The sequence below is a fragment of the Anarrhichthys ocellatus genome, unplaced genomic scaffold, assembly GCF_004355925.1.
Source record: "Anarrhichthys ocellatus isolate YVR2014 unplaced genomic scaffold, GSC_Weel_1.0 scaffold31, whole genome shotgun sequence".
Classification (NCBI taxonomy): Eukaryota; Metazoa; Chordata; class Actinopteri; order Perciformes; family Anarhichadidae; genus Anarrhichthys; species Anarrhichthys ocellatus.
In genome coordinates, this window is record NW_022280061.1 from 5503617 (window position 1) to 5521409 (window position 17793).

The window sequence follows — 17793 nt, forward strand, 5'->3', positions numbered from 1 at the left end:
ATATATATATATATATATATATATATATATATATATATATATATATATTACCCAGGGTGGTGGATACCACCGATTGTCACGATCATTTTGTAAGCAATCAGTCTGATTGCTGAAAACATAAATACTACGGTGAGACTTGTGATGTGTTACGTTGCACAATAGATTCTCTGGCACTGTTTGGACTGTGTCAATGGAAGAGTTGAGTGATAACGAGTGTTCTTCCTCTCGGTAGTCTCCGTGGTTCTCCGTAAAGACTCTCTGATCAGCAGCTCATTTCTATGCATCAACATTCATACGGTGCTTTGCATTGACCATTTATGGTTGAATGTGGGAGTGTAGAGGGCGAGATGGAAGGCTGAACCAACTGCGCACATCTACAGGTTGGTTTGGGATTTATAAAAGGATACTGCGCACTGGCTGCGTACGCAAGGTTTTATAAATCTGAATATTTTTTGCCGAACGTATATTTCCTCCTTTGAACGTACGCAAACATTTAGTGTGGGTCCTACACACTGTTTTATCAATGAGACCCCAGGCTTGTGTTCGTGTATTGACCAAGCTTATGTACTGATGTGTATCTTTCAAATGAAAGCCACTGCCAACTAGCCACATTGAGTTGCAATAGTCCCCTTAATCGAGGGAGGAATACATGCACTGAATTAGGGCTGGGCGGTATACCAGTCAACCAGTATACCGGTTTCAATTTCCAGTATGATATGAATTTTTCATATACCGTCATACCGGTGCACAGCCGAAACAACTTCTGTCGCTCTTCAACAGGCAGCAAAATATATTGTTCGCCGCTGAGCGCGCTACGGACGGAGCTAGTTGTCTTAAGTGTATTGAGAGGGACCCCTAGTCATGGTTATAACTTTATAACAACAATTAACAACCCACAACTAACCCTGGTGAGAGGCTCTGTCGCTCCAGTAACGTTACATTAATAAAAGAACAGAAAAGAGCGATGCAGGATGAACAAAGACTGAACAACAAAAGGTATTTAGGTCGGACACATATGCAACGCTGATTTCCGTAATATGTGTGGTATTTGTTATAAATGTACGTTAGTACATAGACGTGATAAGAAGCTGTACATGGAGGGGCTTAGGACCCAGGGGAATGTAGGTGAAGGAAACAGGAAGTGACGGAACGGAAGACACGCCACACAAACGGCTGTTCACCGCTCGCTGGCCGGTTCTTTTCGGCGTTAATTAATTAATGCTTTAACGCAGAAAAAAAAATACTGTGAAACCGCCAGAATCTTACAAAATACCGTGATATGCATTTTTGGTCATACCGCCCAGCCCTACACTGAAGTGGTTCTTACATTGTGTTGTCCGACTACATCAGCAATTCAGAGCTGTTGTAGTTGTTCTGATCGGCCAAAGCGGGGTAAAAAGTCGCCCATCATTGAGATGGTTGAGATGCGATTATCAAATCTAATTCCCGCTACATTGATCCATCACCAAACCAAGAGAATTTAATTTTAAATTGTCCTTTTAATTATGAGTTTGTCCGTCAAAATGGACACAAATCTGCAGCTTGTTGGCACTTCAGCCGCAGCACCCCTGCATCAAGGCACTTATCTGGTTGGGTAACGGTTAATGATCTGTTAACGAGGGGTCGGCTATTGGTCAGGAAAAAAAGTCGTGACACCCCTATTATATATACCATCCCACCGCACTCTGTTTTTATTAGTAACATATTTGTGTGAAATAATGAATGCATGTTTTATTTTGTTTGTATGTTTCCTGTATGTCTGGCACCTGGCCCTTGTTTCATCAGAGTCTACTCAATATTTGAGCTGTCAGAGAAGATCATGCAAGCTAGTTCTTTGTATATTAGCATGCTTCTTTTCTATGTATTTACCTTGAGTCAGACCAAACACATTTATTAACAGTTATAACCCTATTTTATTTTTATAAAGATTCAGGACTGTATTCTTAAAAATCACCAGTTTTTGTATGCTTGTTTCCAGACCTTGTTCCTCTCCGCACAACGCTGGTGGAGCAATGTCAACCACTGCACTCATCATTGCAAAACCAAGAGCAACAATGCAGTTATGAGCAGATGGAGTACAGTTTGCAGGACCACACCTATGGAGAGGGAACTACTCAAATGACCTTTATACTTGTCAAACAGGAGGTGGGTGTGTATCTTCACAATCAACAAACCTATTTTCCCATTTATGTCTATGAAAATTAACTTTTTCTCGTCCCTTTGCAGGACTCTTATGATGATTCTTCTCAGCAGTCTGTCCTGAAGCAAGAGGAAGATGAAGCCCTTGTCTGTGGGCAAGTCTTGAGTGAAAAAGCAGGTGAGGAATTAAAAGAGACTTTTATTTTCCAAACTAAAGTTTGATCATAGGCAAGATTTACAAAATTTGGTAAGGTTTGTTACTCTTGTTTCCTATGACATGTCTTTCTCACTGCTGTGCCTAGGTTCACCACAGGCCTCTGAAAATGAAGGGATCTTGGAGTTGCCCTATTTGGGAATGGATAGCGGTTTACAAGGAGCTCAGAACCAATCTTCTGAATTAGAGCATTCACAAGTCCTCTCACTCGCTGCAATAAAAGACAACATGGAAGAAGTGTCTGAAGTCAGTGAGAAGGAAAAACTCCCATTGGTAGTTGCTCAGCATCAATCAGAGGTTGAATCCCTTGAAAAAGAGCAACCATTGGTGAAACACCAACAATGTCAAAGAGAGATTGAAGTGTCAGTAAGTGAACAGGCTGACGCTCAGCAACATGCAGATGTGGAATCTACAGAACAACAGCTGTCACAGCTTACACCGCTCAAGAAAGGAAAAACATGTGAAGAATTAAAAAGTAGTGTGACACAAAATGAGGCTAGTCGCCAGCCTGAGTTGTCAGTACAACGTAGAAGAGGACGGCCACCAAAGAAAGCTAAAAATCTGCAGCGTCCAGTGAAAGAAATTGGTTCTCTCACTGTTTCAGAAGTATCTTTAAGTAAAATATGTTCCTCTGAAAAGGAAAAACCATCTGAATCTCAACAACCTTCCACGGAAATGGAAAAAGGGGCCATTAAGGGTCCATTCACTGACGTTTCATCTGCAAATGAAACACTAAACACTCCAAATGTTCAGCCCAGAGAACGCCGCAGCTCTGTTACTCTTCAGGATGCAATACTATTAGTTGAAGCCATGAATCAGTCAACAGCTGAAGATACAGTGACATCTTCTCAACGAACGGCAGCACCACCTCAAACCCAGTGTGTGGGTACTTTAGAGACCGTGGACGAGATCCCAGCAGAGCCTGCACAATTGACAAAAGAGAAACTTGGTAGCGCTCTTGTGACATTAGATGCCACCGTAACTAATGAAGCTCAGGCCCACATCAAGGTTGTCCTGCCAAAACAACAGCATACAGTCACTCCAACCAATACGACATCATTAACTGCTGCAGTTCCAACAAGTGTACGGTCACTGCAGCAGCACCCTCCTCCCCGTCCTCTGATAACGTCGGTAGCACCCAGCAAACCTGTTAAGGCGGTACCTTATAAAATAGTTTTCATGCCAGGTTCAGTATCCTCATTAATACGCCGTAAAATAGAAGCACTGTCACCAACCCAGCTTCCTACTGTTGTGTCAACAGTTGTTGCTGCACAGAAAAATAGTGAACTTCTCAAAACACCTCCACTTTCCTCTGTTCCTCCAAAAACAACACACATTACGTCCAGGAAATCGCTTCCTGTTGTCCCGTCACAGTCAACCACCACCTTGACTGACCTGCAGTCAGGGACTTTACCGCGTCCAAAAATAACAATTATAGTTCCGAGACAGGCGTCAGCTGTGGCATCAAGTAAACGCCAGTCACAGACAATTGTTCCGACAGCCACGCAAGAGTCCACAAAATCAGCTGCTGTTATGGTGTCATCGCCTTCATCGCAGGAGTTAAGCATTTCTGTGGATACACAAACAGTTTTAGATGAAGTAGCCGCAATATCGTCTCAAAAGAAGTATAAAACATTGTACAACATTCCCAAACAAACTGCCTCTGTTTCTGAACCGGTAAATGCATCTCCAGAAACCTGTTCCAGTTCAAACATGTCAGTTGGGCTAGTGCCAACCTCTGTGTCTCCAGTTGTACCACCGAGTGTAAACCAAAAACTCTCTGCTGTGGTCAGATTAACCAGGCTCCCATTTCCAGTATCGGCCAAAGAAGCAGTCTTAGTCTCAAGACTGCCTACAGATGGATCTCCTGAAAGTCAATCCATTTTGAAAGAAGATACCACACAAGAGAAACCTTCATCTGTTGTCATATCAACACGGCCATCAGAGAAGCTTGTGTTATCCACTGACATTTGTCCCAGTTTAAAAGAAAGTTCTGTTGTGTTGCTTGTAAATGCCTCTCAGATGTCAGAAGAGCCAAATGACATTCAAGAGAAGGCATCGTTATCCTGTGAAAACTGCGTCATTTTGGAAGAAGATTCTCCTGACAGCAGGCCATCTACACCATCCAAGGTGTCGGCACCAGTCGTTGAGAACTCCCCAAAAGTCATCAACAAGACTGAACAACCAGCTCTAAAGGGTACAGCGGGTGAACCTGCTTATAATTCTGATGAGGAGATAATCAGCATTGCAGTGCAAGATTTTGCATCATCTAATGACCCACCTATGGAAGAGGAAGAATCGGCTGCCCTAATACATCTAACCCCCATCACCACCAAGGACACATCTGATCCTCATTTGCAGATGTCTAAAGCCCAGTTCCTGGCGCAGCTGGCAGTGACACCTGTACCGGAAGAACCAAAACAGGTAATATAGTAGTCAACATTTCTCAGTCTGTTAAGCAATATAATTGCACTATTATTTACACTAGGGCTGCCCAATATTGGAAAAACGAACCATGCAATATTCTTTAACTATTTTTTTTTTACTATAAACAATGTTGTGCTCTAGTTTTCATTTAATTTAATCATAAACTAATTGATGGTATAGATATTCAAGGATAATTTGTCATGATGCTTTTTGTTATAGGTCTCCTCTGACGACTCGGTAAAGGCCACAGCTGCAGAGACCAGCACCAGTGAAAAGAAAAGGTTACAAAAAAAATCCCTTGTAGCCCAACTCCGAAGTCATCTCAAAACTCGCTTGCAAGCTAGAAGAACTGAAACTAATTCAGAACCATGCAAAGCAACAGAGACCCCCACTGTAAACCCTAAAAAAAGTAGGCTTGAGAATGTAAGTCCAAAAAATAAAGACACAACTAGAGAACCTATACCCATCAGCCCAAAAGACCCAGGAGCAGTTGAAGATGTTGCATTTCCTAAAAAGACAACTAATGACCCCACTGCTGTTAGTCCTAGGAGATCTGGACTACGCGAAGCGGATGTTGGACCGAAGAAGAATGTTAGTGAACCGTCTTTTATCAGTTCTAGAAGGTTTAAGGCTGCTAGAAAATCTGCTCCTGTGACTCCCAGGAAGTCTAGTTCAGGTGCACATAGTGTAGGCTCCAAAACTAAAAATTCCACTTCTGTGAGTCGTAGGGGGTCTACAGCAATGGAAGAGAGTGCTAGCCCTAAAAAGACAAAGTCCACTTCTGTAAGTCCTAGGTCTATCTCAATTAAAGAACGTGCAAGCCCTAAAAAGACAAAGTCCACTTCTGTGAGTCCTAGGATGTCTAGCTCAATTAAAGAAAGTGCAAACCCTAAAAAGACAAAGTCCACTTCTGTGAGTCCTCGGAGGGCTAGCTCTAAAAATACCAAAAACATTTCTTTGAGTCCTAAGAGGACTAGTTCGAGTAGAGATGATGCTATTCCTAAAAAAGCTAAATCTGTGCGTCAAAAGACGTCAAGTTTAAGTAAAAATGGTACTACAACTAAAGTGTCTGTTGATGAATCATCTTCTTTTTGCCGTAGGAGGTGTACCTTACCTAAAAATGGTTCTAGCAGTAAGATGAATAAAAGTGAATCCAATTCCTTCAGTCCTAGGTATAGCATAACTACAGACAGTGCTAGCAATAAAAACACTAAGAGTGAAACGGGTTCCTCAAGTGTTAGGTGGCCTAAATTGGCTAAAGATTGTGTCAGTCCTAGAAAGACAAGGGAGTCCACTCCTGCTAAGAAACCCAGATTAATTCAAGATGGTACTGGTCCTAAACAGAAATTAATAGTGGTGGATGCTAAGAAGTTGGCTAAAGCGGCAAAAGCCAAAACAATAGCTAAATTGACAAATTCTAGTCAATCAAAATTGCTGAATGGAGCAAAACCAGGCCAGTTAGCAGAGAACCGTGCTAGCTGTGAGGCTGTGAGGAAATGTACAGCTAAAGCGGTGTGGACTCCTCCTAGAATTTCAGCCAGTAAAGCACCCATGGCAGGGGGAAAGAAAGAGCCGCCGTTATCACTTAGATTGCACGATCATGCATTTGTTTTCCCAGCCAGTGTTTCTCTCCTCCCTATACCTGTCTCAGCACCACCTGTTGTATCACCATTACAGCCTTTATCAGTCATTGGTAGGAGACTGCTTAAGAACCAGTGTGGCGAGTGCGGCCGTGTCCTCAGCAGCGTTGCTGCCCTGGAAAGCCATGTTAGTCTCCACGCAGGTCGGCGACCTTTCTCGTGCACGCTCTGTGGGAAGAGGTTCCCAGACTCAAAAGGTCTTAAACGGCATGGCAGGGTGCACCGCAATGGTAGGATCCATATATGTCAGCAGTGCGGGAAGGGCTTTGTCTACCGTTTCGGCCTCACCAAACACCTCCAGATGGTGCACAGGAAGCTTAAACCTTTTATCTGCCAGATTTGCAACAAGGGGTTCTTCACAAAACGAGATGTGGAAGCCCACATACGGATGCACACAGGAGAGAAACCATTCCATTGCAACCTCTGTGAAAAGAAATTTGCAAGGAGGGTAGAACTAAATGTGCATTTAAGGTGGCATAATGGGGAGAAGAGACACTGGTGTCCATTCTGTGGGAAAGGATTTTTAGACTTCAATAACCTGAAAAGGCACAAGTATATCCACACAGGGGAGAAACCTCATTCCTGCCCCCACTGTCCCAAGAACTTCACACAGTCAGGCCACCTGAAAAAGCATGTAAAAAATGTACATAAAGTACTATGAGAGATGGACATCCAAGCTGCCACCCTGCTCCAGTGAGAATGTCAATGTAATTAAGGAGAGAGATCTAAAGTCTTGTAACATGAGACTGCTTTTTGTGTAAAGAATCTGATGAGGATTTGTTTTTTGTTTTGCTATGTAATGCCAATAGAGAATTTCATTTCATTTTATTTTTCATGATGTGCGTATCAAAGGGGGATTTTGTTGTTTTGTGTTTATGAAGACTCGAATGATTAGTTTGTCATTTTAGGAAATACGCGTTTTTGTTTTCTTTCCGAGAGTTGGATGAGAAGATTAGTATCAATGTCACGCTTCCGTGTGTGGAACGAGAGCAGGGAGGAGATTGGATGCAGGACCTGTAAAACTTTTTTTAAATTGTACAAGGCATGCAGATACTAAAAAAATCATTCAAAACATGTTCGTTGAAGAGCTTTGGAGGCCTTGGACTTAGCCAGGCTTGCCAGTTCCCTCTGCTCCCAATTTCTCTGCTATGCTAAGCTAAACCTATTGTCTCTATGCTCGGAGTGATAAGTCTCACAGCTGTGCATCAAAAGAACAAATCTATTTTTTTAATTCTTTCTTTAGGGCACTTTAAGCCCATTGCATAGTGGAGACGTGAATGAAGATTTCTGACAATGTCTTAAACTTTGGTCGGTTGTTAAGAATACACACATGCTAAAGTAGTCATGTCCTCAGTAAATGTGATCTTGAGACTAATGGTGCATTTCAACCATTCATTTCTAGTTTGTTGATTGAACAAGTGATATCAAAAGATTTTGTTGCGTAATTTAAAAATGCAAATGTTAATCTGACACTAACCTCAATATAGCCTTTATGATGTACATGAAACAGCTGTTTTGGATATGGGTTATAGTGCAAACATCTGCATGACACAGTTTTACTGTCATCATTTTAAAATAACCCCAGCAAATATGTTCAAATCTCTTGCTGTTGTGATATCGCTTGAATTGTTTTACTACCAAGCTCTAAATGGTAGCGTATACCTATTATCAAAAACGTTTAGATCACCTCCTTTCACCACGTTAAAGTGACATTCTGACAGCTGGAACATGCATAAGAAGTATTTGTAAGTATTGTTATTTACTTCTAAAAACGTAAATCGTATGAATGCAATTACGATTCATTATATTGAATTTTTTTCATGACATTGCCTTTCACTTCTGGTAACGAGGATTTATTGTACTGGTTGTGCAATAATGTTTAAAGAGCTGAGCAGAAGTCTCATATTGTCATTGCGTCTAACATTCTGCTGTATTACAAGCGACAGAATCGATGTCATTGCTTTGGTAAATCCTATTTCCATCTTGTTTTTCCTTTTTCTAAAAGCGCTAACTTCATTTAAACAGTTTTAGACATCAAACCATGTAAGAATTTGTAAATATTCTGAATTTACGTTTATTTCAGTGCTATTGAGATGTATATTTTCTTGATCCTGTCATTTGAGAAAAGAGGTAATAAATGTAGAGGCGTCAAACTGATCCCCTTCTGTGTACTTTTGTCAGGAAACTTATATTATTGTTTGAAATCATTTTTGCCGATGTAGGTCTACTTGGTCATTTTCTTTAGTAAGAACATTTCCATTTCAGAAAATGTATATTATTTGAAAACCGAATGAATGAAAGACTATTCTTTACGCAATGCATTGTTGAGGATAACTTTATTTTGAGGGCAAGTGCACCATTTATTCTAATACATGGCAAGTTTTTTTTTTTTTTTTTTTTTTTGGTTTTTTTTCAATTTTGACACTTGCCATACAGCTGTGATTAGTTTTATATTCGTGTAAAATAATAACCTGCAGTTATTGTGTTGAACAAAACAACTAACACAAGCACTTCGTGTCCGTATCCTTTAGGCGTACTGTGCTCATTCCATCTGATGAAGGGCTCATCGTATGAGTTGAATTAAAACAATCCAATGCACTCTAGGTTAATATTGAAATGCCTTCATTTTTATATGGCGATATGTATTTAGAATGATGAACACGTTGCAACCGACATGAGTATTCACTATGGTTGTTTCTCCCAAAGGTATATGAAACACATTTCTGCCCCCATTATAGTGCAGTGGAGGTGAATGGAATGTTACAGAACATATTGTATTATTTAGAGAAGGTCCATTTGCCCATTTCCTTTTGAATATTATTGATTTGTTGGAAAAATATCAGAACCCACCATATGCCAACTGTATACTATGCACTACACAAAAAAATATGTTACCATGAAAAGGGAGCCTTTTGTTACCTTTGGGCAACAAATTAAATGCTTATTCCTTAACAATCTGTCCATCAAAGATAACTGACAAATGTGTGTTTTGGCAGTATATGTGTTTAAAAGATGAGTCTTGCTTCATGCTCAAACTTTAGCTAACCCGTTGCAAACACGAGAAAAATATTTAACTATACAACTAAATGTTTTCTTTATTTTTATCAGAAATATTAAATTTCTGAAAACATAAGCATACATTCATCTGTTTGCTTATCAGTGCTCACCTTTATTTAAGCAGGATATCTGAGCATTAGATAACCACCGTTTAAAACCGATTTAATAAAACGGTTTATCCAATACCTGATGCAGAGCAAAGTCAACCTAACTTAAGCCCTTCAAAACCTTGTTACAAAGGCAGATACCAGCAGGCACAACCACAGTGGCAGTGACACAGTTAAGGCAGGAGGGCCTGCAGAGCGTACAATGGAGTGATAGCACTTGCCCACATTTCCAAATTTATCTACAGCTACAAACTCAACGATCTGCGAGCAGCAGGATGCTGTGTAGTTGGCCTGAATGATGGGATCACTCAGAAAAGTGGTTGTGAAGTTTCCACTGCCCTGGCGCAGGGAAACGCTCTCTATTCCGGTACCATTTCCGTCTGTAAGGGTGGCCGCCAGCTCCCACTGGAAAGGTTCACACTGACACACATCTTGAGGGCAATCATCAGCCAGCACGTGAACCACTTCACACAAGGGCGGAACAAAATCTGTAATCTGGACCGAGAAGAGGAAAACAAAAGGTATTATTTAATTCATGAATCACAGCAAAAGCCAGATATGGTGAATAATTGTATACATTTTGAAGAAGTGCATCTGTAAAAGCCATCTTTGTGGCTCTATGTTCAAAAACATTGTAATGGAGTGCTGGAGTGATGATGTATTTTTGTAGGCCAACCTGGAAGGTTGGTTCCCTCAACAGAAGCCAATGGGATTTTTCCATTGGCTTTTGGATTATTGCAGAAAATAAACTCGGTGGCAAACATATGTTTACGATACTTACACGTCTAATTCAGTAATCTTCACAAAGGAACAGCAGACCATGGTCGCATGACTTCACGTCACCACCACGAAGCTAAAGGCAGACTGGTGGTCAGTTTGATGACCTTTTGAACTCTCGTTGAGCCAATTGTTAGTAACCGCCTTTTTATGACGCGTAAAAGCTTCAAAGTTCACGAGTCGGGTATTTACTGACGTATTTAAATGGTAAAACAAAACTTATAAAAAAAATCTTAAACTGTATTAACCACATAACTTATTCCAGGCATCTATCCAAAAATCCATTCAAAACAAGAAAGGGAACCAGAAGATGGATAATGCCGACTCATTCCTGGGTTTCTGCACTCAATCCTGCAGCACTCTCTTCACTAGTTTATTTCACTGTTTCCATCTGTGTAATCCAACAGGTGTCTGATTACCTTGTTAACAACAGAGAATCTCAAAACGACGTAGTTGGAGTCAACACCACTGGACAACTTGGCTTCCAGAGTCAGAGTGACGTCAGTGCCTGATGGTGTGTCGGCAGGTGACGTGATGGTTATAGTAGAATTAGCATATTGTCCAGTTGTCAAGGTGAGACTGTCGAGAGAAGACAGAAAAATACACTTTGTGATTAAAGGAGCTATTACTGTGAATACTATTAAAAGTTTAAATCCACGCTAGAGGAAGTTCAGACTCAGCTTACTTTTAACCTCCACACAAATGACCAGTCACGATGTGAATGGGGTGTAGATGTCGGATCATTGATTCCGGAAAATTACAGAAATAGTTGGACACGGTGCCCCCTAATCTGAGCAGTTGTAACAGAGCATACTGCTGCCTTAAGCCTGCCTGTGGCCTTCACTCCAACTAGTGGGTGGGGTTGCACAAAGGTACTCCACTCGGATGTAACTTTGCCCCAAGCTTCAGGCAGCAGACTGGGTACATTTAGAGATGTGTCAGTACCAATAAGGATATTTAACAGACGAATATTTCTTAGCTGCTTCTCCTCACCTGGCTGGGTTGGACATGGGGAAGCTTTTGTCGTTTCTGGCGCTGATGGAGTATTGACCACCAGAGCCCTTGGTCATGACACTGAAGGGGAGATAGAAGGTTTTTCCTGGCTCCATACTGCTGTCCACCACAGCCTAAATGTAAAATGGAAGTGAAAGAATAAAAAACAAAACAGGTAAAGAAGAGTGAAATTGTTCTTACATACTACAAAAGTGTTTATATTCATTCATCTTAGTTTAATTAAAACAAAACCTGCTTGAGTGTGTACACAGGATATGAATAGGAAGCGAAGAAACCAACCTTGATGTTCACTTTAGAGATGGACATCTGGGTGGTAGACTGTCTCTGAAATTCACTGCCTGACACTTTGTCAGTTCCTTTAAGGATGACCACAAACTCCCCCTCAGGGACACCGTCAACAGTCACCAGAATGTCTCCGTTGCCCATGTCACTTGTTGTGCTATTTCTAACAGTCTCAGGACCAGACACAGTTACTAGGGCAACATCTCCTATGGTCATCGAGGACGGACCTTTCCTACCCATTACTGAGAGCATCAGAGTGGCCGGCTGGCCTGGGTTTCCAGAAGAGAGAAGTTCAGATGTAAGGTAGGGACAAAAACATGAGGAACATTCATTTTCATGGCAAAAAGTGACATTAGATGTTTTGGGGAATGGGGGCTGGAAGGATGCTTCATAATCATCAAACAATCATGTTTGATTGGGCCTAAAATGTTCAGATAAGTCTTATTTTAAGCAATAATGGATTTCTTCTTGCAGTGGACCCCGGCTGTAATCAGACATGTTCTCACCTTATAAAGTTGTTACGGTAGGGTGACCATATTTTCAAACCGGGACCCTTAAGTGTGCCGAACGTACATGCGCATATGAAAGCACTTATGCACGTCATGTGTTTTGCCGTCTGAATATGATTTTTCATATGGACATTTCCACCGTGTGTGATCTAAATAGTAGGCTACTCTTGCAGTGTGTGCAGATTTTTGATGCCCGGTACTTTAAGAATAAAGAAGTAAGCCCCCTGTAGCTCTTAACCTTTCTCTTTGGCATGAGAGCTAACCGTTAGTCTACTGATTTCTGTCAAAAGGTGTTTATGTTTTGATACTGAATTAGGTAATAATTTAATTTAATTGTGGAGAAAACTGGGACTTTTTAGTGTTTTACAGATGTTTGAGGAGATTCGGGCCAACCAGCTTGAAACTGGTCCGATCATGGACAAACCAGGAAATCTGGTCACCATATGTTATGGCAAACTTTTTAGCAAACAGTTGCTAATATACACACCCAGCAGACACAAAGCAAGTGCAAGATTTAGCATTTGTTCAGAGCCGTGTTTCTGTACATCTGGCAAATGTGAGTCCAACATCCACTCTGTTATTAGTTATGTTTGAGAAAGGACGCTAAAACTCTAAAAGAGCTGAGGGGGACTGCAGAGTCAGGTGATTATTATCTCTGAATATTCATTCTTTTACAAACAAGTAGTCATGTGATCTTTTGTCGATAATATTATATTAGGAATAGGAGCTTTAAAGATGATCTTTCTGTCTGCCTGAGCTAGACCATTACGCAACAAGAAGCTTGTCACTTATTTTTCACCACTAGATGATGCTATCCTTGCACAGAGACCACCCATTGTCCCATGAGACATCTTTAAGATTGGAAAATATAATTACATTAAAAGATATAAACATTCACTAGCAAGTATCCTAGAGTTCCTAGAGACTCTTAATTACACCATCATTGCTCTATTGAATGTATTGTACCTGCTTGTGGACGCCCACTGAGTACTGCGTAGCCTGGATGAGGTCCCCCGAAGGTCCCTGATTTGTTGTCAGCGTGGAGACGAATTCTCCACAGATTGCCCACTGTGCGTATGGTCCCCAGTTTACCGCTGGCCTCATTGTGGTTCTGGCTCACACCTGGAAATTGATGTCATTCATTCATTATTCATGAATATGTATCACAATCATATTCTCAGCAGGACAAAAAAAGAAACCCAATGATTGTGAAGCATTTACATTGTCTTAAACCGGTGCAAACACTGCAAATCAAAATGATTTGTTACCTGCAGGGTTGGTCAGCGTGAAAGTAATGGATTGCCCTGTGATGTAGATGATATTTTTCAGAGATTCATCCAACATGAAGGGAAATATCTCCTTCTGCCCAGGGTTCCTTGCTCGCTGAAGAACTGTCACCTGAGAGAGAAGGGAAAAAAGAAGAGCCAGATGATTTGCCACTTTTGTACCAACCACTGAAGGCTACATGCTTCAGATAGTACAGAATATACTATTAGAACTGTGTAGTTTTACCAGAGCTGAAGTGGAGGTGTCAAGGATGACGTCTGTGGCCTGAGGCAACTGACTCTTAGACACCTGGATGGCCTGGTCTCCAGAAGCCAAAGCCAGGTCCTTGTAGTCTTCAAAGGAGCTAGCACAGAGGGAACGACGGCTCCTCCTGCTGGGCCCGGTCATAAAGAATGACACCTGTGGAAATCATTAAATGTGGAGATTACACCCCCAGCCTTTCAAGTTAAATTCACTTAAGTAAACTGAATGAACACAGGGCATCTTTAGGTGTTGGTCAGTATTTACCGTTGACTTGGAGCTCCTGATGAGAGAAACAATAGTGGCCTTGAGGGCAATGTCTTTGGCTTGAGCATCAGTAAAAACATAGATGTGGGAGGAGTCAGGAGCACCGGTGAGAGCCAACTGGAGAAATAAGACAATCAACCTTCTCAGTTCCTTCTGCATCACCACAGTATTCAAGGGGTTCATGAAAAATATCTGGAACATCAACAGCCACCCAAGTTATTAAAGATTATAGTATAAGTACCTGAAGTCCTGACAGGCACATCTCAGGGATATCACCACCTCCGCTCGCTCTGAGCTTAGAGATTTCTCTTTTCATCGTATCGGAGTCTGTTGTCTTGATCAGAGGTCCAAAATCTACATATAAAGCACAGAGAAGGGGCTAAGTGCCAAGACTAACCTGTGGCTCAAGGTATTTTTGACTTAATGTAACTGTTCGTATCTCTACATTACATAAGATCATACACTAATTGTTAACTAGTGTTACAACTATGTGGCCAAGCATTAGATATACTGCATAACATGGCATTATCAAACCACCAGGGGTCTAAGACAACTAATGATTTTCTAGATAATCACTAAGGTAGAAGAGTCCATACGGGGGTCATTGAATGGTACCAGGATGTACTCGGATGGCTCGTCCTGCGTTCCTTTTTTGCTGTCAATTATTTCGTAGACGACCTCCCTGGCCTCCTTGATGTCATCTGACATACTGCCAGTGGTGTCAATAACAAAACATACGACGGATGAGCGAGCAATCCCCATCATTCTGTGAGAAAGAGAGAGAGTGGAGAATTAAAGGTCAGGTAAACTGAATCACCCCCATGTCTGGACGGTGAAATCATTAAGTAAAACTTTGAGAGTCTACATCAATTCGAGATGGAGATATCTGAACGTCATACCTCAGAAAGTCATTGTCCCCAGCAGCTAACCGGATGTCCTCCAGCAGCTGGAGGCTGGCGTCTGTGGCTGCATTCACTGCAGCGTTGTGGAGGGCCACGTTGTCCGAGCGGCGCTCATCTTTGCTGATGCCTCCGCGAGGTTCTGCTGTGCTAGTCAGGTCAGCTGCCCCTCCATGGCTACATTTACCTGGCAAAGAGCAGAAGGGACAGGCGGTTGAACTGGGACATGGTTCAAATTGCTATTCATAGTGGACTTGTGCCTGTCATGTACTCAAGTGTGCTTTTCTGGTTAGACTGTAGTCCATGGCAGAATTGAATCATATTTGTTTTGTACTCCAGGTACATAACTGCTGTATGATAGTTGCATCTGGATTTCAATCCGTCATTAAAACCCAATAACATCTGGGGCATCTTGAATGTCAGATGAGCCTGGAGACAGGAGGAAACAGCTACCCTGGCTCTGTCCAAAGGTAACCCAATACCTATAAAGCTTACTGATTAACATTTTACATCTCATTTGTTTAATTCGTACAAAAACATAGTGTGACAATGATGTTTCATTGGCAGTTGTACGGAACTACTTCTTGGCAAGGAGCAGTGACTTCCTATCGTCTCTGCTGGTTGCCTGGAAACCTCATGATCACAAGACTCCAGGAAGTGACTGCCATGGACTGACAGATGTGAGAATGGTATCAATCTCCTCATCTTATTACTCTATTACTTCAGGGTGTAGGACTCGACTGAGCCACATACATGAATCAGCATTCTAGCAAACACAAATATTATTTTCCTAAAGCCAGTAAATCAGTTTCCTCCCGCTGGAGCTTCCGACGGCAGGTTGAAGGCTGCGTATCTGGGTCTGTCTGTGATAAAGGAGGCCCCACTGGCATCTGGACTGAAGTACTTTCTGGTAAACTTGCATTATTTTGTCTGATTTCGTATTAAGAAGTATTACGAGTAAGTATATATAGAAATAGACAATCATCTGGCAGATGGTTTTGTTTACTTTTCTAGGTCATATAGATGCATATGGAATTGACCAGAAATCCGAACCAGTCAAAAATTCCTTACTGTAACCTGTTTAGTCATTAGGAAGTGAAATATTCTTATTTTATATATTAATAAATATATATTTATAATATTTACTTATTCAATTAGTTTATTCCCACCTTGAGGGTGATTAAAACGTGATGCACAGGCTCCAGTGCTAACAATATGTGAATATGGTTTGGAGACATGTCTTTCACTGATACCTTTGGGCTTGGCAGCTGAGAAGATTCCCATATAGCCTGATGTGAGTTTCTTTTCTTTCAGGATGTTGGGCAGGATGGAATTGGGACACGTTCCACTGGCACAGTCACTGCAGGTGGCAGTGTTGACATCTACACAAGCAAAAGGTACACAATATCCACAATTAATAATATTTAGGTTGTTCTTTGGTTATCTGAAAATAATGCCACACAGCAGCCAATCAGAATGAAGTACTCTTTGTGACCATAGCATGGCAAGACAAAACAACACACTCTGCTCTTTGGCCTGTAGATATGCTCCCAGGTGGAGTTTTATTTACAGAAATATGGATATAGTCTACTTTATGACATGTTACCCAACCCACAGAGATATGTCCATAGTTATGTGTTTGACACACACACACACGCACACACACCTGCCAGGTTTTCCAGAGGAAGGTCTGGGCGTATGAGGTTGATGTATGGCTCGGTGTATCCCAGCTCCACCCAGTTACTGTGGCTGTAGAAGTCCTGACAGTGAATGGAAAGACACACATTCACACTTGTATCCGTACACATAGACAGAGTTATGGTTTCTCTATTCAGTCTCCTTCCTCGCTCATTCTGCCTCGTCTAACCTAACTATTCTGTCGTCCAATATATATTTCTCTCTGTTACTCTATTTCCTCCTCACACAGCCCTTTAACCTTTCTATAGCCAGCAGTTTCTTTCTACCCTTCTTACCTGTAGTGTATGAAGGACTCTGCCCAGTGTTTCCCTGGCAGCCTGGAAGCTCTCTCTGCGAATGTTAGCCTTAATGGCCACGATACCCTCCATGATTAGGCCACGTCCCTCCAGAAAGGCCTCTGAGTTGAAGTGGTGTGGAGCACTAAAAGAGTTTTTCACAAGTAATAACTGTAAGAGCAAATCATTTTTAAAGCTTAGCAGTGCACATTGTCCCAAATTTCATTGCCCTGTAATAACAGTTGTTTTGTTTTGACTATTTATGCAATTTATATTTGCATGGGACAGCAGTCCCGTCAGCATTGTGTCATGGACACATTTATTCATGTCTGTATTCATGTGCAGACATGGGGCCGAGTTAACCTCATCTATGCAGTCAGTATGAGGCGATGTGACTAAGTATGGGACCATGGCTGTATGTAAGAATACAATGGCAGCACTTAAGTCATTTAATTCTACTAGATGTTCCACATGTTAGCTACTTCTTGTATGTTACTCCAAAGTGTACCTCATATAACTAAGTTTTGACACAACCATATCACCTGAAATTATGAATTTACAACCGAGAAGAACACTAAGTGAGAGCAGTGTGACTCTAAATAGCTGAAATTCCCCAGCAGGTCCCAGAATATGATAGGTCAGACAATATAGTGTAAAACTAAGAGAGAGCAGATGGGTTTGCTTACATTTCTTTTACAATATTTTTATTTCGTTCTTGAGGTTGAGGTTGAAAAACTTTCACTTTTTTGGCAGATTGGCAAGCTAGTATCTGCTTGAGTTCTCAAGCATTCTCTGACAGTATTGCTTAACTAAGCAAGTGTAGTTGCCCAAGAGCTGGTATGTGTTTAGACACAGCAACAGGATTAGACATGTTGTCTGAATCAAAGGGACAGTGTAGTGTAAATGTTTTTTTTCTCAATTGGGTGACTAGAGAATGAGGAATAGGAAAGGAAAAAGTATA

The 17793-nt window shown here is 41.4% G+C and overlaps 2 protein-coding genes across 2 annotated transcripts in view; one reads left to right on the forward strand and one right to left on the reverse strand.

Annotated features, from left to right (window-relative positions):
• The window catches only part of LOC116392818 (mucin-5AC-like), a 10821-nt gene extending 2244 nt beyond the window's left edge, over positions 1 to 8577 (forward strand). The window contains exons 2-5 of the mRNA XM_031864582.1: positions 1979 to 2145; positions 2227 to 2317; positions 2442 to 4777; positions 5000 to 8577. Coding sequence (XP_031720442.1) covers positions 1979 to 2145; positions 2227 to 2317; positions 2442 to 4777; positions 5000 to 7081 — 4676 coding nt within the window. The 3' untranslated portion in view covers positions 7082 to 8577. The remainder of the gene's footprint in view (positions 1 to 1978; positions 2146 to 2226; positions 2318 to 2441; positions 4778 to 4999) is intronic.
• A 1121-nt stretch (positions 8578 to 9698) lies between these two features.
• vwa11 (von Willebrand factor A domain containing 11) lies at positions 9699 to 17345 on the reverse strand. The gene is made up of 15 exons (XM_031864441.1): positions 17341 to 17345; positions 16833 to 16977; positions 16526 to 16619; positions 16113 to 16241; positions 14860 to 15046; positions 14557 to 14726; positions 14202 to 14314; positions 13961 to 14077; positions 13679 to 13852; positions 13435 to 13564; positions 13133 to 13288; positions 11655 to 11926; positions 11355 to 11488; positions 10781 to 10940; positions 9699 to 10079 (listed from the first exon to the last, which is right to left on the reverse strand). The coding sequence occupies exons 1-15, from the start codon at positions 17343 to 17345 to the stop codon at positions 9699 to 9701; spliced, it is 2367 nt and encodes a 788-aa protein (XP_031720301.1).
• Positions 17346 to 17793: the final 448 nt, after the last annotated feature.

Coding starts and splice junctions, on each gene's coding strand:
- vwa11 (XM_031864441.1), bottom strand. Junction 11,927..13,132: donor CAGTGGGCGTCCACAAGCAG/GTACAATACATT, acceptor CTGGAAACCCAG/GCCAGCCGGCCACTCTGATG. Junction 10,080..10,780: donor GATTCTCTGTTGTTAACAAG/GTAATCAGACAC, acceptor TTCTCGGTCCAG/ATTACAGATTTTGTTCCGCC.